Here is a 21,769-nt window from a genome sequence, read left to right on the forward strand (position 1 = left end):
ACCCTTCCCCCTCCCCATGTCCTCAAGTCCATTCTCTACGTCTGCGTCTTTATTCCTGTCCTGCCCCTAGGTTCTTCAGACCTTTTTTTTTTTAGATTGCATATATATGTGTTAGCATACGGTATTTGTCTTTCTCTTTCTGACTTACTTCACTCTGTATGACAGACTCTAGGTCCATCCACCTCACTACAAATAACTCAATTTCGTTTCTTTTTATGGCTGAGTAATATTCCATTGTATATATGTGCCACATCTTTATCCATTCATCTGTCGATGGACACTTAGGTTGCGTCCATGTCCTGGGTATTGTAAATAGAGCTGCAATGAACATTGTGGTACATGACTCTTTTTGAATTACGGTTTTCTCAGGGTATATGCCCAGTAGTGGGATTGCTGAGTCATATGGTAGTTCTATTTTTAGTTCTTTAAGGAACCTCTGATGATTATCTTTAAATGATGGGGCTCTGGGTGATATTTTTCCCCTCTGTACTTTTTTGTATTTTGTGCTTTTCCATATTTCTCAAGTTTTTTAATTTTATGAGCTTATATTACTTTCATAATGAAACATTAAACAAAGTAACATTTCATAAAACTGCCAATGATGAGGTTGAGGGGAATATAGAATTATGTTTCTGTAGTTAGAGGGTTCAGAATTATATTTAAAATTTTTCTTTTTTATATTTGCTTACAATTTTAGTATATTAATGTTAAATGCCAATTTAATCTTTGTTTATATGTCCGTCTGTACTTCTGGAGCCTGAGCTCTTTGAGGGTGGAGATCTTTATATTTCTAGCATCATCCTGGAAGTGACACATATTTTGTTGAAACAAAAACTTTAAAACTGAGATGTCTCAACCTTTTTAATGCCTTCAATCCATGTACCTTTCTTTTTTCAGAACATTAAAGTCATAATGAATGGTCATATTTCTAATCATCCCAGTGGTTTTGGAATATATCCATCTCAAATGAAGTAAGTTGGAAATTTTAGATTTAATTTCTTGGTTTTTTAAATTTGATTTGGTGGTTTTAATTGTTTTGTATTTTCAATGAAAAGATCTCTTTCATTTCTTTATGTAGTTCATTCCTCAATATATAATTTCTTTCTAACACTAAGATACGTTATTGTTAAAAGTTTACTGTGTCTCTTAAGAAAAAGATGGTTAAGTAATATCAACCCCAATGATAGTGATCTAATAGAAGACATTTGGTTCTGGTATTTTATGTATTATTGCTTTCCATAGTTGCATACATACTCTACTTCATAGCTTTCACTTTCTCTGGAGCATTCTTTTTTTTTTTAATTAATTAATTAATTTATTTATGGCTGTGTTGGGTCTTCGTTTCAGTGCGAGGGCTTTCTCTAGTTGCCTCGAGCGGGGGCCACTCTTCATCGCGGTGCGTGGGCCTCTCACTGTCGCAGCCTCTCTTGTTGCAGAGCACAGACTCCAGACGCGCAGGCTCAGTAATTGTGGCTCACCGGGCCCAGTTGCTCCGCGGCGTGTGGGATCTTCCCAGACCAGGGCTCGAACCCGTGTCCCCTGCATTGGCAGGCAGATTCTCAGCCACTGCGCCACCAGGGAAGCCCCCTGGAGCATTCTTTTTTTGTTATTCATAAAATATTTGCATTTGAGGAAAGTTAAATGTCATCTAGTCCAGTCTCTCAAGATATTTACCATTGGGTAAAACAAAAAGAGACAAGTCCCTATGGCTTGAGATATAATTTGAAATCACCGCCCTGACTTAAGTGGCCGTTGCCTTATATATTGTGGTTAATATTGTTGTTATTTTATATTGGCCATCATGGTATAGAGTTCACTATTTTTCACAACCACGTTATTCACATTTTTCAGAACCAGGTTGTTCACATTGCTTCACCTTCCTCTTTACAAAGATGATTGCAAATCCCTTTGGTGTTGGTCGGTAAGAGACACCAGGGGAGTATGTCAAGTACTATCTTCATCTTGTCCATCAATTTATTCAAGCCAGAAAGTTTTGCCACACCCTCAATTTTTTTCTTTTTCTTATAACAAATATCCATTTAATCATGAATTTATTATAATTTCTTCTATTAAGGAACTCTTGATTCTATCCCATACTATTCTTTCTTTTCTAACTTTATTTGTGGCCTTTATCTCCTACCTGAATTTTTGCAGCACCTTTCCATCTGGTTACCTTGCCATTAATTCCTGGATTATCTTTCTTAAAAAGTTGTTTGGATCATGTTACTTCCCAGTATAAAGATATTTACTCCATCTAGAGAATAGAAATTTAATCCTTAAGCCCTCTATTTGCCTTCCTTACTTCTCGAGTCATTCATCTCTTCCAATCCCACTAGATGCTTTTCCCCTCGGGCGTCATGCTAGTTCTTGAGCCAGATCTACATGCTTTTTCCTCACTTAATTCTCCACCTGCCTCTAGAGCTGCTTTCCATTCTTTTAGATTCTGCTTAAATGCCAGTGAAGCCTTCTTGGGCATCCTTATAAAAATTTAGTCCTTATTTGATGTTATATCTATTAGTTTAACCCAGATGTCACATTCTGTTGTAACCATTTTACTTGTTTTATTTTATTTTTATTTATTTATTTATCTTTTTTTAACTTTTTTTTTTACTTGTTTTATTAACAGTACCCTCCCCCCGCCCCGCCTTACCCCTCATTCTTCTAGATTTTAGGGCTTAATAAATGTTTACTGAATACATTTTAAAAATTCAAATAATATGTTTACTTCACATAACAGCAACAGTAAGCTAGAAGTACCAGGTAAAGCTGGTCAAATTTAATGATACCGGGTTATTTTCATTAACTGCATTTTAAGTATTTGTGAAAGTAGTCCCTGTTTCGTTACAGTCTAAATGACTGAGAACTTTTTATGGTTGGGTCACTGCTCGCAGCTCAATTCAGTATGGCAGACTTAAATTTTTCTAAGGCAGCTTCAACCTTGTTGAATCCCCTTGGCTGCGGTTCTGACTTGATGCCTGAGAGGTTGCCATTTGTACCGGCCTCCATCCACGGTGGGTCAGGATCCAATAGCCTATTTCTTGACTGGATCAGTATCTGGCTCTATTTTACAGAGCCGGTTGTATAAACTCTATATGCTCTTTAAAAACACATGGTGATTGTGGTCCACTGGAATTTTTATTTGTAGTTTTGACATTTTATTGCTTACTTTGGACTTTAACTCGGCACGATGACCTTTTTTTTTTTTTTGCAGTGGCTACGGATCACCACCCACCTTTTCCATGGACAGAGAACACAGTTCAAGAACAAGTGCAAAGGCTCTCTATGGTATGTTTGTGTATTTAATGGGGTATAATTCTATTTCTAACTACTTACTTTTTATGAATGACTTGTTCAAAGCCGTAGCTTGAACCCATGCCTTGTTTATATTATTGGGAATGAAGTAGCGATTGATAGATAAGGATTATTTTAAAAATAATTTTTACAGAAGCTACCAACGCCGTTAATCTCTGCTGGCTGTCATACAATTTAGAACTACAGATGAAATGTATTCAGTACTTTCTAAGGAGTCTTTTTGCATGGTACCAGTACCTTAGGTGGATTTTCCCATCTCATTATGTATGATATGTTTGTTTAGGTAGTATTACAGTATGACCAACAGCCCTTATATAATTTCTTTCAGCTCCTTCTCTAACTTCCATTGTCCTCTCTCTATTGTCTCACTTATAAATACTGGGTGTTTTTTTGTAAACTTCAAATATAAAATAGAAGTCAATACTACAAAGAAGTTAAGGACTCCTGAAATATACCACATATGTTTAGGAAGGCGTTTGCTTTCACAGGGTCTGCATGGCCTTTTATTATTATGCAGCCATAAAGAATGAGACTAGTATTGTGGTTAAGAGCAAAGACACTGGAGCCAGACGTCCTGGGTGCAAATCCAGTTATCAGCTGAGCAAATTACTTTACCTGTCTGTCCCTCATTTTGCTTGTGTGTATAGTGGAGATATCTTGTAGGGTTGACAGGAGAATTTAATGAGTTAGTACATGTAAAATGCTTTGAACAGTGCCTGGCAAGCAAAAAACACTGTATATATTTGCTATTATTGTTATTATCTACTATAGGAACCAATAGCATTTTCTAAATTTGAAATTCGTTTCTTTTTACGTCACCTAGAGCTACAGTACCTTGGCTGTGGTAAGAATGACTCATTCTAAGGTTTTGTGATTCTTTCTCTGCCTATATGTCCAGTGACTAGACTTGAGGACTCAAATTATACAATCAGAAAATGGATTTTATACCGTACACAGGTACATTTTCTTGTGGCCTTGTCAATCTGATTAGCGTTGGTTTCAGTTCTCTTGAGTACGATATTGTGACATTCTTACCATGGCCTAGTCATTATGAACTGTATATCTAGAGTATATACTCAACAAATACTTATTTTGTGATTAGTATGTGCCCAGCACAGGGCCAGTAACATATGGTCCTTGACCCTAAGGGACTTGCACTCTACAGAATGATTTGAAGAAACTGAAAAGGGAAAAACTTTTTTTGGTTTTTGCAAAGATAATCAATTCCTTCAGTCTTTCATTTCTAGACAGAAGGTTATTACGTGTTTCTGTGTGCTTGGCCATGATCTTCACAGTGTCTGTTTCCATGTCCTTTGATTCATTTCAAAGATGAATAGGAGATGGTCATTGCTTGTGCACTGTCTTGGTGAGGTAGACTCGTGCATGTATTGTTATAATAAAGTGCTGGATAAGCTTGGATGGCAATGTGTATGAGTTGGAGGATGTGGGCAGGGTCAGCTCTTCTATGTGGGCAGGGCAGGTAGGCAGGAGGGATTTCATAGAGAGATTCAGCTCTGAAATTCTCCGGGCATTTGTGGGGCTGGAGGGTGCTGTAAACAGCTGTATGAACCCTTTTAAACTAGACTATAAGCTCTCTGAAGGTGGGTCACATTTGCCTTGGTTACTTCAGGATTCCCTAAGCTTAGCACAGTGGCTAATGTATAACTTATGCTCAGTAAATAACTGTAGAATGAATATAATGCATCAATGAGTTGCAAACAGTTAAGTGTTAACTGGAGGGCTCAAGGTGGTGCACCGGGAAATAAGATGGGAAAAATAAACACGGACGACATTGGGAAAAATCACGCTAAGGCATTTGGACATTGTTTACAAGGAATGGCCACTGAAGTGTTTTAACTGGGGGAATCATAGGTCATATCCATCTTGGATCACTCTGGTAGCAGTTGAGCATGGATTTGATGAGCATGGATGGAAGTAGGTGGATCAGAGACCTAAATAATGTAGGTAAGTCAGATATCTAAATAATAGCCTGAAGATTCTTGTTAAGGAGAAAGAGTATTAATCATCTCACAAATACCATAGATCCCAAAGTCTATTTTCAGAAAGCTAAGAAAGGAATAAGGAATAAAAAGTAGTACTCACCTGCAAATGTTAATGTTTATTTTGTGTTGGGAGCAATTTCATAAAATCATAGCTCCAATGATTGAATCTTTAGCTTTTAAGCAGTAAATTTTTATTTCTCCCCTTTTACTTATAAAGCAAGCTGAGGCTCCTTTTTAAGGTGAGGTAATTTGTCAAAGTCACAAAACTTTAAAAATCTTGATGGTAAGAAAATATAACCGTCAATCTTGTGTAGTGTGAAGCCAATGAACAGCATATTGGTAAAACAGAGGACATAAATAGAGGGATGGAAAGGGGCAAATGCAAGAGACATTCGTACGGACGAAAGAACACTCAGCAGTGTATTAGGCTTACAAGTCAGAGGGTTTTAAGTCCCTTGAAGTTGCAGGTAATGTTTCATTCCTCCTTGTAGCTAATACTCACCTCTCCCTCCCAGCTTGCTGTCCACAAACACACACACACACAGTATGCCTTCTCTCCGACAGGCTCCCAATAAACGCCTATGGAATGAATGGTCAGATGCATGAATGACAGTGGAGAAACACGTCCAGGTTTCGAACAAACCTTTGCAATGAACAAATTCTATTTGAAGTTTTAACTATATTTAGTTAACATTGGGAGTGTTTAGCCTCCCAATCTGCGTAGTTTTTTGTAACTAGAAACTTGGTAGAGGAGAGATTTGTAATGTCATTTACTGTGTCACAGTGTGTGCATTTTCTTGAAGATTTCTCCTTTCACAATGATTAAACCAGTTGAATAAATCCTTCAAGAATTCATTTGTTTTCATGGCTGGTACATGGACTTCTCTGGGATATGAAGGTATTACTTAGTGCACTGAAACATGAGTTTCACGGTAATGACCACTGTTTTTTTATACACCGACCACAGGCTAGTCACTGTATCAGGAGTTTCATGCAACTTGGTCTTTTTTATGAGCACACTTTTCAGTCTGACCCCATAATGCGCCATGCAGATTGCTTCAGGATGACTCTCAGAGAGGCGTGGGTTTGGGAGGCCAAACGATCTGTGGCTGAATCATGGCACTTTCTACCAAAGGGCTGCCATTTTGAGCAAATGGTTTAGCCTATTGGTCCCAGTTTCCTCAACTACAAAATAGAAACGATAATAATATTGTGGTAAGTTTATAGGAAAAAATAGAAGTAATGAGCCTCGCATGGCAGTGAGGAAGGGCATAGGAGAGTCACTTTTTGTCCTGGGCCCTCAGATTCATCAAGGCTCTCAAATTGAATATTTTACTGTCACCTCCAAATGATGTTATACATCTAATCACAGTGATACTTTGACAGGACCAAGGGGTAATTTTCATCATATGTTTTTAAGCTTACGTTCCAGATATCACTAGAAATTTTTTTTTATAAATCCTTTAAATGCAAACTACACGATTATGACAATACGTTAGCTTCTTTAAGATATGTGTTAGTTTATTCGAGGAAAATGGTTAAAATGTGCTGCAGTTTTAATAACCTTATACTGTCCTTTCTTTATTATTGTACAAGAAATGTCAAAGCCAGCATGTCAGAGGCTCTGCGTCACTAAAGTCCCTGACGACATAAATAGGAAATACGTATTAATTTTTCTCTTCTACGGTTTCTTTCTTTTCTTATCTCATGACAGTAACATTTCATTTGTCTGCTGTTAATCAGGGAATTGAAAATGTTATACATTTTTTTCTGGCTAACCTGCTTGTCAATGTCTTTAAGCTTTAAAATTGCTTTTAAGGAACATGCTTGTAAAAAGTATTAAAACATTCCCTTCTGTTGGGGCGTGGCTCCTGTAACCTCTTGTCCATGACTCAGAGGGTCAGTGGTGTGCACACGAGCTTGTGTACTGCCATGTGCTCAGAGGCTGCATTCCTTACCTTTACACCAGATCATTCAGAATCTTTTCCCTTTGGAGTATTTGAGGCTGTTTTTCCCATGTGTCTGGGTCCCAAGCAGCTTTAATAACCCCATGTGAACTTTTCCCTGTTGGTAACATGCCTGCTTCTAGCATTGCTTCTGATATGTGTGGGCTGAGAAACTAATAGGAAATCTTGTGAGTAGTGTACATGGGTTCTGAGTGGGGAATTGAGAGACCTCCCCCTTATGCATTAAAATGTGCAAATTTGAATATTAAACATTGTGACGTCTCTGTCTGCCACTCAGAGGGCTTATTTTATTTAAGTGTGGATTCTCTGCTGTGTGCTGAACAGCTGAACTTCCTAGAAAAATAACTTTCCTTTAAATTAGATATTGCTGGATTTGGAATATGACCATTTACCTTAAATAATCAGCTGTCTAAAGTCATCCTGTCTCCAGAAAAATGTAAGTTTCACAGAATTATCATTTAGTAATACTTTATTGTCATGACCAACATTTATAGTATTGTTGGGAGACCAGGTAGTGAAAGATAAACATGACAGACAGGCACTCTCTCGAGTTTCATTTTACCTTAAGTTTGAACGTTTTTGTGATATTAGCAAGTAGGAAAATATATTTGGTTTTTTCCTGATTTTCTTTGTTCTTCTCAGGGAGGTACTGGTAAGAAGTGAGCATAAGTAATCTATAAACTACACAGTTCATTCTGTATAATTGACTTGACTGTAAACGTTCCTGTATTTTTACATAGTGCTTGACTTAACTTTCTCAGAGCAGTATTCCTGAATATACCACTTTTCTTAATAGATATCTACCCCACGTATTGTTCTTTTTGTACTTATCTTTGTTTTTCTTTCTGTTTCTCTGTGTCTCCTGATCTTGGTTTGGAACTAGGCTCTCTGTTTACTTGTCCTAACTGAAGCTCAGGCCAACTCTTATACATTCAGGTCGCACTGAAGGGTTAAAACCCACTTCTCTTATCGCCATACTCATTATTTACAAAGTGTGATTTACTTGGAAAAAATAAATATTCTAAGAAAAACCTTTTTGAAATTCTTAAGAAGTAAAAGGCCCTTGATTATATACTGTCAGGAGGTTGGGCGATGGTAGAGTCAAAATTCTGCTTCATAGAGTATGTCAGCGCACGTGACTCAGAAAGACACTTTGGCAATTTTTCCACCTCAGCTGAAAGTTTTAAAGCTTCTTTTCTCCTCGGGGATAAGCTATTTTAACGACTTGTTGGACTGGCCAATACAATTAATTCTTAAATAATGTAGTTTTGTAAAAATGACCTTGATTTTAAAAAGTTATCTTGTTCAGATACTGATTTGTCAATCCGTGATTATAGTTGCCTAGATAATGAGAGCTTATAATTTTTACTCAGTGCTTCTTACTGATTCCCACTATGCCACCTCTCTTCTATGGAAATTATACACTAAACTAGTGAGAAAGGAATTCTCCTTTACTGTGGTTGAAAGTTTTATAAGTGTAAAGTCATATGAACTGTAGCCCATTGTTTTATTTAGGGAGAGGACTACTCAGCAGCTGCTTTTGTGTTACATTTTTTTCTTTTTAATAATCAAGTCCTTATTTTCGAAGCAGCACTTTGTTTTCAGAGAAAGAGAAAATAACAATTTTCTGAATGTTAGCTGTTTCAAATCTTGCTCTTATGCATAAACAGCAATCTAGGCAAACGAGAATTCAGTTTAAATGCTGAGACCTGCATATTGTTATAGTTGTCATTGTACTCATTGAAGCGTTAGATGAAACCTAATTTTTTAAAATTAAGACTTTGTTGGGATCAGTTTTAGGTTCACAGCAAAACTGAGGAGAAGGTACAGAGATTTCCCATATGCCTACACAGCCTAGCCTCCTCCGCTGTCACCAGCCCCCCAGAGTGGTACATCTGGTACAACTGATGAACCTATTGTGATATATCATAATCATCCAAAGTTCATTGAAACCTAAGTTTAAGTTCCTGATCCGGAAGTAGAATATCAGTTTTCGCAGCAGCGTATCAACTCAAGAATGCTAAAATGATGCGTTACAGGATTTTCGTCTTTGGTGACTGAATTCTTCCATCTTTCTGGGTTTGTATATTGTGGTCCATGGGATAAAAGCTATTAGGAAAAACAGTGAAACACAATCAGTGGTACTGTAACCAAGTAAAATCTGTTCCTGGCTCTAATTGATTCAGAGAGAGAGACTATTTGACCGTGATTTACGCTCTTAATTTGGAAAGAAAAAAATTTCAACTTAAGGAGATAAGATGTGGTAGATGAGTTGCCACTTACACAGATTTTGCGACAGTAGCTTCCAACCTTGGCTGCATGTTAGAATTGCCTGGAGAGCTTTTCCAAATCCCAGGGCCCAGATTGCATCCTGGGCCGATTACGTTAGAATCCTGGGGGGCGTAGGGAGCGCAGGATTTTTTTTAAAGTTCATTCTAACGTGCAGCCAAGGTTGAGAACCATTGTTAGAGAAAGTCGTGAACGTCAGGAGAGACTTTATCTTGAGTATCATGGAGACTTTATTTAGGCTTTTCACACTGTTTTAAGGCTTTGGGTGAGATTTTTCAGGCTTAGGAGCATAATTCCTATTTACAGCTGTACTTGAGAATACATGTGATTTTCATAAAAAATAAATGTACTATAATTGCCTTTTAGGAGCCTTCTTTCAAAATTTCCTATTAAAATGTTAATAGTCACTTTTATTTATTCATTGACTTAAATCACTGAAACCACTAGTTTATTTATAAATCCATCTTATGGCATTTATACATTTTTAGGATTTTTAAAGGTAATTTCTTGTAACACATACATCTTATTTATTGTGTAACATGGGAGAGAAAGAGCTTAGGAATTCCTAAAATGGATCCTTGATTTGGAAAGTTAGAAATGGTACCATATCTTTTAGGCAAGCAGAGTAATCAGTTAACATCATGCTGTTTATGAATACTATCAAATAGTGTTTTTCTATTTTTGTAAAGTACGTCTCTGTGGGATTGAGAAACTACGTGTTAGGAAATTTGGGGGAACAAAGTCTTACTATTTCATAATAAGAATATTTAATTACAAAACATAATATTTTTGACCTTCAACTGTGTTTGCCAATCACTTATCTGAAAGACTCAGAAAAGCATTTGAACATCCTGGTGTCGCCATATCAAAACTGGAGACCATGGCAAGCACTGCCATTTCTTTTAGTGTCCTCAGATCAGACCAGAGGAAACAGAACTACCCTCATGTTCTGAGTTGGCCGTGGAGAATTGTGTTAGAATACGATGAATCAGTGATTCTGAAATATTGATTATTTCTAAAAGTGCTTTTCTCAGATATGTCCCTGAGTTATCCATTTTATTTTAAAAGTTATAATGGTTTTCCCAAGAAAAATTATCCATTTGTTAATATCTCACATTGATTAATCCTCAGCTAATAATCAGAAAAATTATGGTTGTTCACTTTTTAAAATATGTAAATTAAGGTTTATGTTTTGTCATAACAGAATAGAAAATTTTAGGTGAAACCAGATGTTTCTTTTTGGTCACATTGTTTTGGTAGGACCAGATGGATCATACTTCTTCAGATCATCATCCAAACAGAAAAAGAAAGGTAGCAGATACTGAATTTTGTAGTGTGTCTGTTTTTATTAAGTAACTTTAATGCTGCAAAAGCAAAAATAGAATATATTGGAATAATATCATAGTGATATAAGGCATATTTATATTTTCATGTAAGCATTAAGATAAATGTAAATGAAAAGTCATTACTTGTATCAAAGTTTAAAAAAATTCTATGTGTTAACATTCTTAGTCTGTATATGTGCTTTATATTTTTGTACTTGCTCTGCTTTTATGTTCAGCAGAACTTTTCAACTTCTGTTGTTTTAGGAAAATCTAAAAGTTTCTATACTACCTGAAAGAAACAGGTTTATATTTGGGAAAAACAAAATGGTTATTAGGAAAGCTAAGGTGTGTGTGTGAGACAGAGAGAGAAAGAGATAGAGACAGAGAGACAGAATTTTACTACTGTAGGAGTCTTGAAGTTTGATCTTATTTCTTTAACCCTTGTATTTTACAATAAGGGTGCCGAGATCCAGAGTTTTGCCAAGTTCAATCTCCTACTTAATGACAGAGCCCAAGTAAGAATCAAAACTCTTCTGGTTCCCACTTAGAGCTCTTTTTCACCATAGCATGCTGCTTTAGGAAAAATAGGGCAACTGCAAATTTACAAATAATCAAGTTGCTTGACTAGAAAGCAGCAAATACAAAATATTGCCTTCACATATTTTATTTTGCTTTTGCAGCATTTTACAAAAGAAAAACAAAGGTTGCTTTTTGCTTTTTCAATAGTTGGTGCAGAAACTTTCTACCTAACTTTCTTATTTTTTCTAACAGCTTATATCTACAATTCTGAGTATCACATTTGTGTGTTCTGTAGATGTGTGAAAATTGTTAAAGTTTAATGGCAGTGAGTATGATTGACTCTCCTTTAACACTCTCCATGGTGTGGATGTGGTGAAACATGTTCCTTGCAGTGTTTATTATTTTAATAATGTAGTCTAACTCATATAATACAGCATCTGTGACAGTATTTGCAGTTCCATTTTGTTCTCAGTGCATTAAAAGATGAAATTTACAAGCCAGTTTTTATCTTTTTGCCAAAGAAGAGGTCCCTGATTAATAAAATCTTTACACAAAATAACTTTTTCTTACAACATTAATAATCTTGTTAACCTTTGGGATTCAGAACACTTACGTTGGGTCAAATTGTTCTTGCATATAATGTAAGCTTTCTCATGACTTTTTCATTTAATGTGAACGATGAGTATTTTCAGATACACCACACAGTGGTGACTTATACTACTGTACTACTGTACTTATATATGAGATAGACTAGTTTTAGAGATGGCCATGAGACACTGATATATGAACATCAGCCCACTCATGGGTAAATAATGGCTTTTTCAACTTCTTTTCCAGAGCAAAGGAAGAATTATGCACGGGATAGTGTCAGCAGCGTGTCAGATATATCCCAATACCATGTTGAAGTAAGATGCTTTGATGTTTGCTAACTTTAGAATGAAGCTTGAGGGACATAAAAATTGTTAGTAAAATCAGAGTTATGTTTTATTTCATTTATATGATGTTGTAAATTGTGTTGACATGTTTTCTTTCAGATTTTTATAAAGCAGATGTTAAATATAGAAGTATCTTGTTAATCTGTTTCATAGAGAATAAATTAAAATGATAACTAGTCATTTATCATTGTCAGCCTTATTTTGGTTAAAAACAGGACCAAGGCTTCTATTTTGTATTATGGAATCTTCTTGAAATAAGCCTTGACAGTTTCAGTGGATGGTTTAGTTTTACTTTTAGTTTTGTCTAAAGTCATTACTAGTTCTGTTTAAGCAATGGTTTCTTTTTTTTAGTTTTTCCTCTATTGCTGTCTTTTAAGATATTTGCTCTTAATTGGAATCTACTTGGGTGGACATTTGCTTATTATAATGGAAAATATTTAAGTAGGAAGTAATTTTTAAATTGCTCTTATTTTCAAGTTTCTACCTCCTCAAGCATGCTTAATTACATTTAAACAGTTTTGTTTCAGTAGAGTGAAAAGTTGGACAGTTGTTACAGACTAGAATTGCTGTTGCTGCTGTCAATTACCAATGTCTGTAGTTTTCAAGCTGCCTTGTAGATTGCCTTCTATTGTTCAGCATTTAAATAACCAAAATGGAATAAAATGGATTAAATAAAGAGAATGTTATTTAATCTGTTTAGAGTTTGTTTTTGTCACGTTTATGTAGTTCCACAAGGCTCAGTATTAAACAGATTTAGATATTTTATGATTCAAGGCATCATTTCCTCTATTCAACAAAAACCTGTTTGACCTTATCCCAATAAGGTAACCATGAAGTTCTAGAGTACTTTGTATTTGTCTCTCCCCTCTCTACTAGCTGACTTCAGTTAGTTTAACTTGCTATATTTTGGGAAAATGTTTAATAAGAGACTGTGTGTATTATGTTTTTTCTTTTTGCCAATCATAAGCACTTGACTACCTTTGTTCTGGATCGGAAAGATGCTATGATAACTGTTGATGATGGAATAAGGAAGCTGAAATTGCTTGATGCCAAGGGCAAAGTTTGGACTCAAGATATGATTCTTCAAGTGGACGAGAGAGCTGTGAGCCTGATTGATTTAGAATCAAAGGCAAGTTGGAAATATTTATACTATTTTATTTTCAAGAAAGTCCACAAATATTTATGTTTACAATTAGATCAGGTTGTTTGAAAATGGGTAAAAATTTAGCAACGTAAAATATTCTTGTCAGTCATTTTGAAGAAAAAGTGTCATACTTTATGTACTTTATGCATGTGAAATCATGTTTTTAAACTAGAGATAGAGGGATACAATGTTTTTTTAACCATGTATGATGAGATGGAAGAATTGAGGAAAAAATGCATCGTGCTAAAATAAGGCCCCTGGGGACTTCCCTGGTGGCGCAGTGGTTAAGAATCCACCTGCCAATGCAGGGGACGCGGGTTCGATCCCTGGCCCGGGAAGATCCCGCAGGCTGCAGAGCAACTAAGCCCTGTGCGCCACAACTACTGAGCCTGTGATCTAGAGCCCACGTGCTGCAACTACTGAGCCTGCGTGCCACAACTACTGAAGCCCGTGCGTCTTGAGCCCATGCTCCGCAACAATAAAGGTCACTGCAATAAGCCCGCACACCGCAACGAAGAGTAGCCCCCACTCGCTGCAACTAGAGAAAGCCCATGCGCAGCATTGAGGACCCAATGCAGCCAAAAATAAATAAATAAAAATAAATAAATTTAAAAAAGAGAAACAATTGCACTGATACCAAAAAAGTAAAATAAAATACGGCCCCTGTAGGGCACTATTCTTTCTTTTTTTTTTGTTTTTGGCAGTACACGGGCCTCTCACTGTTGTGGCCTCTCCTGTTGCGGAGCACAGGCTCCGGACGCGCAGGCTCAGTGGCCATGCCTCACGGGCCCAGCCGCTCCACGGCATGTGGGATCTTTCCGGACTGGGGCACGAACCTGTGTCCCCTGCATCAGCAGGCGGACTCTCAACCACTGCGCCACCAGGGAAGCCCTGTAGGGCACTATTCTTTATGACACATATTAATTACATGCTATGTCAAACCATATCCCAGTGATATGGTTTGAACCCCAGTGAGTGAACTAGGATAAAAAGGTTTGTGTGTATGTACATTAACTTCCACCAGGTCAACACTGGGCACCTTTCTTTTACACAGCTACTCAGGTAAGATGCTGGAGCTCTTAAAAAAGGCCTTCTCTGAGCTCCATCATCTAATAGGCATTTGAGTTGCTAAGATAAAGACAACAACTCTTTGTTGTCTGATAGGAGTCGGGGTAAAATTTGCCCTTTCTTTCATCTCATTCATTGAATTCTGTGAGAGAATAGCAACTAAGAGCTTCTCTAATCCTCATAGTTTCAAGTAATTGTAGAGGAGAGATATTATTTAATTTGCTTTTGCAAAGAAAGAAAAGTTATTATCTCTCTAGTATGGCTCATAAATTTCATTCTAATTTAATGGAACCTGCATTTTTTGTTTCACCTTTTCTGGGTCCCAGGGAGTCAGGACTTAGAATAAATTTATGGTGTGATGTCTATGTGCTGTCTGTAATAAAAGTTATTGTTATTTTTTATGTTCTAGTTATCAGGGATATTGTATTTTGTTTACTTAAAAACCCCCACAATTTCTCCTGTCAATTCCATCATGACACCACTCGCTACTTGTGTAAGGCCATTAGTGTTAGGATAAGCACCTTAAATATATCTCATTAAATAATATTCACTTTCACAAGACCAAATATCTTAATCATTTTGAAGAATGTATTTTTTAGTAAGATTGTTCTGACCATGCTGTTTGACATTTTTGGCTGGAAAAACTTACATAGTGAATTTTTTCATCTGAGAGATTCAGTGAAATAAAAAGTGTACAAATGATGTGTTATTCTCATCTCAGTCTAACATTTGTGATCACTGAAGGTAGAAACTAAGAGTATGACTGTACAGTGTTCAAGTAAAATAAACAAACAAAAAAACCCAAAACTACATAGCCACAGGGAAAAGAATACCAGGTAATATGGTGAATAACTGTGGAAAGAGGCCTCAGTTTACCTATTTTGCTCTTAAAGGCATCATCTCTAGCCCGTAATCTTAGGAAATCAGTAATGCTAATTTCAGTATTTCTTCTGTTTATTAAGAACACAACTACATTCCTTTGTTAAATATTTCCATTTTTGTTGCTCTTTCTCCCACCCACCAGGCTTGTTATCTTTGCTGCCTACTTGTACCTAATCATCCTCCAAATTTACCGTGTTTACTAGCATCCATTGTCAGTGTGATTTGCATACTTTAAAAATTATTGGTAGGATGCCTAGAGCTCTTTGTGGGATGGATTTTATATAGGTAATGAAAAATAAGGCAAGTTATATTTTTACTTTGTAGAATGAACTGGAGAATTTTCCTTTGAACACAATCCAACACTGCCAGGCTGTGATGCACTCCTGTAACTATGATTCAGTTCTTGCCCTCGTGTGCAAAGAGTCAACTCAGAACAAGCCCGATCTTCATCTTTTCCAGTGTGATGAGATTAAGGTAAAAGAAGGGTGAATTTTCTTTCCCTTTAAGCACATGTTCCAGCAGCTTTTGATTATCTACTTCAATCACATGGCTAGTAGGTACTAGATTTTTAGTTTCTTAGGATTTTGTAAGGAAAACAAATACCTCGGTATCTTCCCTAGGGTTTCCAGGCTAAGTAAATAAAGAGGAGATAGAATAGTATTAAAAGAAAGAAATCAGATGCATTCTGTTTATTAAAACAAAGGTGTGGATAATACATTAAATTCTTCACTGAGGGACTTGGACTTATAATTAAAGATTGATTCTTCAAAAATCATTCTTCATGGACAATAAATAATCATGTCATCCTATTTTATTCTGCACTAATCACATAGCATGGATTATTGCAATGAAACACTTGGACATTTTCCATGATATCGATCTAAGGTTCACTGTTTAATTATGTGACTGGAATAACTCCTCAAGATATGTAATCCCCTATTGATAATGTGAAAATAGTTGAGCATAGCTACCAGTAATAATATGCCATACGCTGAAGATTTGTATTTCAAAGTACACTGTACTTTTCAAATGATTATAACTTGTGATGCTTTATTGGACATTAGAATTTATCTTCAAACTTGAATCTTTATTTCATGAGTTGATTTCTCTAAAAGGGAAATCATTTTTGGTTGAGTTGATTGGTGCTTCGCCAAAGCAGTGTTTTATCACTGTGACTGCATATTATAACATATACAGGCAGTTTTTATCTTATAAAGAAATGCCGGGAGATTAGCATGAAGTGTCACTTGATCTTTTCTGTAATTCTTTGACCTTAAAATATGTTAGGTAAATTAAGATTGACTATGAATTGTGTATTTTATAATTTTCTTTTAATTTCAATTTATGTCATAAATGATTTTCTAAAAATCGTACTTGAAAAGAATTGTGGCAATAGATAATTTGTATACGTAATGTTCATCAAACTTTCATATAGTGCCTTTTGAAAGTCATAAAGCGTATTAAGAATTTTGCAAGGTTAGATTTATTAAATCAGTAAGGATTAAGATGAATATTTTGCTCTGAAAATATAGTGAAATTTAATTCAAACATTTTAAAAACAGAGAACTATGCTAAAACATTTTCAATCTGGTGTTTGCTTCAGCGCTCTAAAATCCCTCCCTGGAAACTAAGAGTTATTGGGCTGAGTGAAGTTTCTGGATTTCAGATTTGAGGATAAAAGGTTTGCTTTATTTGATAGGGCATGATGATATTGATGGGTCCAAAACAGATTTACTGAATGCTGTTTTGTCCTCATTAAAAGTCAAGGACCACCACACAGCTATATGCATTTACCCATTGGTGCACATATGAGATGGATTTTTTTTCTTGCCCCATTAAAAATATAAATCCAATGAAATATGTGGTTTCTTTTATATGGGCCGTCTTGCAACATCAGTTCTGTGTTTTAAAGTTTCTTTATCAGGGGACTTTACACAAAACTCCTGCTCACCTCTGTAGTAAATTTTTTCTTAGAAATATGATGGCCAACCCCACACCCTGCCCATAGGAAGTTCAGGATTCCTAGGCATCTTCAGTTTTATTTTCCCACATAATAGAAAGCCTTTGAAATGACGTTTGTAATGTCTTCCTAAAACGAGGATGTTCGTATGGAAGTGAAGCCCGACTGGGATGCATTAGCACTCTCGTTTAATAGCTGTGTGACCTAGGCCGAGTCATCATATAAGTATTCCTCAGTTTTATTAATTATAAAACAAGAAGAGCAGATTATATGATCTTTAAGTATCCTTTCAGTTCTAAAATTTTATGATTACCTGGACTTACGGTAAAAGAGTATAATATGTATGTATGTATGTGTGCATATATGTATTTGAGAAAAACATCCGTAATTACAGAGAACAAGCAGGCACAAAATAGAAGATAAATACATCCCAGCAAGAACCTAATATACAGTAATAATCACTGGCTAAATAAACTTCAGAACCAAACAAAATAAATTTCTTAGCTGCTAATCTCTTATTGGTTCCCAAGAAAACCAAATTAAACGTTCAAGGGTTATTGTTGGAAAAGGATCGGAAAGGTCAAACCATTTAGAGAAAGTTAATTTTTATGAACGTGCAATGACAAAATAAAGGGGTTATCACAAAGGTTACAACCTAGTGTTGGGTTCCACCCCGTGACAATGTGGGTTCGTCTTAAACTGGGAGTAGCGCTGCTGCAACTGAGTGGTTTCCACCAGTTAATGGGGGCCCAGTGGATGGGGAGGACGGGGGAGAGGAGGGATGCTGCTCCACATGCTGGTACTTCTGATTCCTTCACTTCTTCCCAGGCATAGCTATTGACCCATTACATTTTCAGCATGTGTTTATACTTTCAGCATATGCAAATCCTTTTTCTCTTTGCCTTTATGCAAGTATAGCTTTAAAAAAAAAAAAAAAAACTAAAGGAATCTGGATTAAATAATCTTTAAAAATTCCTTCAGTTTTCCAATCCTGTCATTACAAAGTTCACTTAAAAAAACTGGAAGTGTTATGTTTCGTAAGCAGATTTAAAAAAAATAAAATGGCTTCTTTGCATCAAGACATTTTTGTTTTGGACAGGGAACATAATCCCTTTTTCTGTTTTAACCTACATATCAAGACAAAAAAAAAATCCATAAGCCCCCAGGTAACTTGTCTTTCATTGCAGGCAAACCTAATTAGTGAAGATATTGAAAGTGCAATCAGCGACAGTAAAGGAGGGAAACAGAAGAGGCGGCCTGATGTCCTGAGGTAAAAACATGAAAAGAAATTAAGGGCTAGAATTGGTGTGTTTTTAAGTCTTTTTTTTCTCTAAAAATGAAAAAATATATATTTTCAGTGAAGGTATAGTATTATATTTTTCAGATTACAACCTGTAATCTCAACTCATTTGCTCTCGCAAGTTTGTCGGTGTACGTGTGTGTGCCTTTTCTCTCCGTGATTCTGGTCTTTCTGTGATACGGCTCCTTCTACTTGTGTTGTCACAGAGACCCATGAACCAATGTGTGGCATTTTAAGGCAAGGTAGCCAAAGGGACTATAAACAGATGTTAGGTCTCTAGTTGGTTAACAGCCTTTGCAAATCATAGGAGACCCAGAAAAAATGTCAAACCTGGTTTTCAGCTGATTTGAAAATGTTCTATATTTTTATATTTCATATACATTTATAAATATACATAACATGGCATGGTTAGGAAATCCTTGTTTTTCTACCCCTTGACATAGTTCTTCTTGAGGTTGAAGGACTAATACCATCAAATTGAGAGAATTGATGTATTGTAGAAATAGAGATGGTAGAAATTCAGTTTGTTTTCATCTGTTTTTAGGATGATTTCCAAAGCAGACCCTGGTATACCGCCTCCACCCAGAGCTCCCGCCCCTGTGCCACCTGGGACTGTGACCCAGGTGGATGTTAGAAGTCGGGTGGCAGCCTGGTCCGCATTGGCAGCTGACCAAGGGGACTGTGAGTATTTCCAGGAATTGGTGCTTATTTATCATTTACTTTGAGTTGTGACCTAGTTCTTGTTTTCAAAATCTGATGCTGATTTCTGAGCTGAAACTTGAGGTTAGTTTTGTAAAAATAAATCTTTCTTAAAGGAAAGTTAAGCCTTGGGCACTGTAAGATTATTGTCTCTGAGAGTTCAGACCAGTCTTAATAAATATGGTGTTAGGGGTAGACTCTTTTCTTTCTAAAGCAGTCAAAGAGAGGAAGTTTGACTCAACTAACAATTAAAAGAATGGTAATATTATATATACCAAACAGGAGATGATCAATATTTTTTTAAGATAATACTTCAAGTTCTTTCCATTATTATTATCTTACCACTGTCCTCTTTTGGACAAACTGTTTGTGGTTACAAGGACAGGATGTCAGGGCAGGGGTAGGGTGACGGAAAAGGGCTAAAATGCATTCACCATCGGGTAAACTTGCCCAATGGACCCTATGTCTGTACCATCATTTTACCATGACATTCTTCTTTAAAAACAAATAATCATGGCAAAGAACATAGTGTAACCTTTTATCTGACAGAATGTTTTACTAAGTCTGAAATTTTTATAACTGGAAAATGCCTTAAAATATGTTTGGTCCAATCTCTTCATTTTAAGGGTGAATAAATTGTGATCCAGTGGGTCTGAATTTGATGGAGACCATAGCCTCATTCTTTTGCCTCCTAGTTCAATGTGATTTCTTAAATCTCTTATCCTTTATCTAATAAAGCATTATTCATGAGACTCTAACAGTGTAGTTAACCTACGGAACTTGATTGCCAAAATGAGTGATACTGGACTGTACTTTGAGTCTGGAGAGCCAAAATCTGGGCTCTGGAGCAAGACAGGGACCTACCTGTGCGACCTTGTGAAGTTATGCCTTACTTGCAGAATGGGGATAATAATTCCTATGTTGCTGTGAGTCTGAAAGCAAATAATGTCTATAATAGTACCTGGAACAGTATAGTAGACATCCATTTTTGCCAAATTGAGTTCATTTTATTTTATCAGTTGCTTTCCATTTTATTTAGATTCCCATGTTCTTAAAGTTATTTTCACTTTACATATAAACCCAGCTACCGAACAGATGAAAGAAAGAAATCTTTGAAGCATCCGCTTTTCAAAAATAAAGTAACAGAATTATTATTTACTGTAATGTTATAGCAGTTTCTGTCTTTAGGAATTATATACATTTCTATCAATCCACTTTGTATTTACAATTTTATGTTTAAAAACTAAACGGGAGTTTACAGTGTTTTCTACTTCTTATGTACTTACAATATTTTTGCTACTGTTACTATTTTGTAGAGGGGATGTAGGTTTTATTTTGAGAGAAGTCAAAATGGTTTTTCTTGAAGTTGAGGAAGGATAAGACATCTTAAGTTTTCAGACATTCTGAATAAACCTGTAAAAACATCTGTAAAACCTAATGTAATGTACAACAACAAAAATTTATTCCCAGGAGTTTCTGAGCCCTCATTAGATTTTGTCTGAAATACTCTGTGCAGTCTCATCTATTTAAATTACAGTTAGGTAAGGTTTTCAGAACTTCTGGTTTACTACCAGGTCAAACAGAACACACCACTTACCACATGAGGTTCTGTCCAGCGTGCAGGCTCCAGGCCAGTGGAAAACCCTCCAAGAGGAGTATCCCCCTGGTCCCTCTGAAGGCTCCAGCTGACTCAGGCTGGACAACTCCTTCTTTGGACCCTTAACGTAGCTCTACCCCTGACTGCAGAATAGACCTCTGTAGAATAGTGGCAGTGGGATGCTAGTAGCGCCGCAGATTATGAAAAATCCGAGAAATACCGCATCTCTCTCACTGTGCCGTCTGAATGATATTTGGGGACCTACTGGAGTTCCTGATAGCTGTAGTTCAGCTTCAACTTACTGCCCTCTGGAGTGCACTAAAACCAAGACAGCAGCTAACCGTGTGTAAAGCAGCAGCTAACTGGCAAGATTTCATATGTTGAAATTTCACCGATTAAGTTTCGTAAGACTGAACGATTTCTTCCCCCTTTTTGGCAAGTATTCCATTTAATGGTAAAGTTAGGCATAGAGGAGGCATAGCAGTTTTCAGTATTTTTTGCAGTTCTCTGTATTGAACATCAAGAGTCATGATGATCTATCATGAGTTGTATTTCCATTAGTGATGATACAGTTTTTCTGTTTCATCCATCCATTTTTCTTTCATTTCATCTACTGAGAAATCTTTGAATGAGTATCTGTGTTTAGTGGAAGTGTTAACTGACCTGTACCAGGACGGAGTTCATGATAATGATCATGATTAACATCATGGTCTAGCCAACTGAGCTAATGCAAGACTTTGGTTCTATTTTTTTTGTTTTTGCGGTACGC

At 36.3% G+C, this 21,769-nt stretch overlaps 1 protein-coding gene across 8 annotated transcripts in view; it reads left to right on the forward strand.

Moving 5' to 3' along the window:
* Nucleotides 1-21,769, forward strand: part of EPS8 (EGFR pathway substrate 8, signaling adaptor) — a 241,501-nt gene that overhangs the window by 170,646 nt on the left and 49,086 nt on the right. For 5 of the 8 annotated variants that reach the window (XM_060306092.2, XM_060306094.2, XM_060306093.1 and 2 more), the window contains exons 2-9: nt 898-971; nt 3,212-3,285; nt 10,832-10,882; nt 12,253-12,320; nt 13,318-13,479; nt 15,769-15,918; nt 18,592-18,674; nt 19,249-19,385. In XM_060306092.2, the coding sequence (XP_060162075.1) occupies nt 898-971; nt 3,212-3,285; nt 10,832-10,882; nt 12,253-12,320; nt 13,318-13,479; nt 15,769-15,918; nt 18,592-18,674; nt 19,249-19,385 (799 nt within the window). The remainder of the gene's footprint in view (nt 1-897; nt 972-3,211; nt 3,286-10,831; nt 10,883-12,252; nt 12,321-13,317; nt 13,480-15,768; nt 15,919-18,591; nt 18,675-19,248; nt 19,386-21,769) is intronic. The other 3 variants (XM_060306098.2, XM_060306099.1, XM_060306100.1) reach the window with 3 other exon arrangements.

This window comes from Globicephala melas, chromosome 10 (genome assembly GCF_963455315.2).
Source record: "Globicephala melas chromosome 10, mGloMel1.2, whole genome shotgun sequence".
Lineage (NCBI taxonomy): Eukaryota > Metazoa > Chordata > Mammalia > Artiodactyla > Delphinidae > Globicephala > Globicephala melas.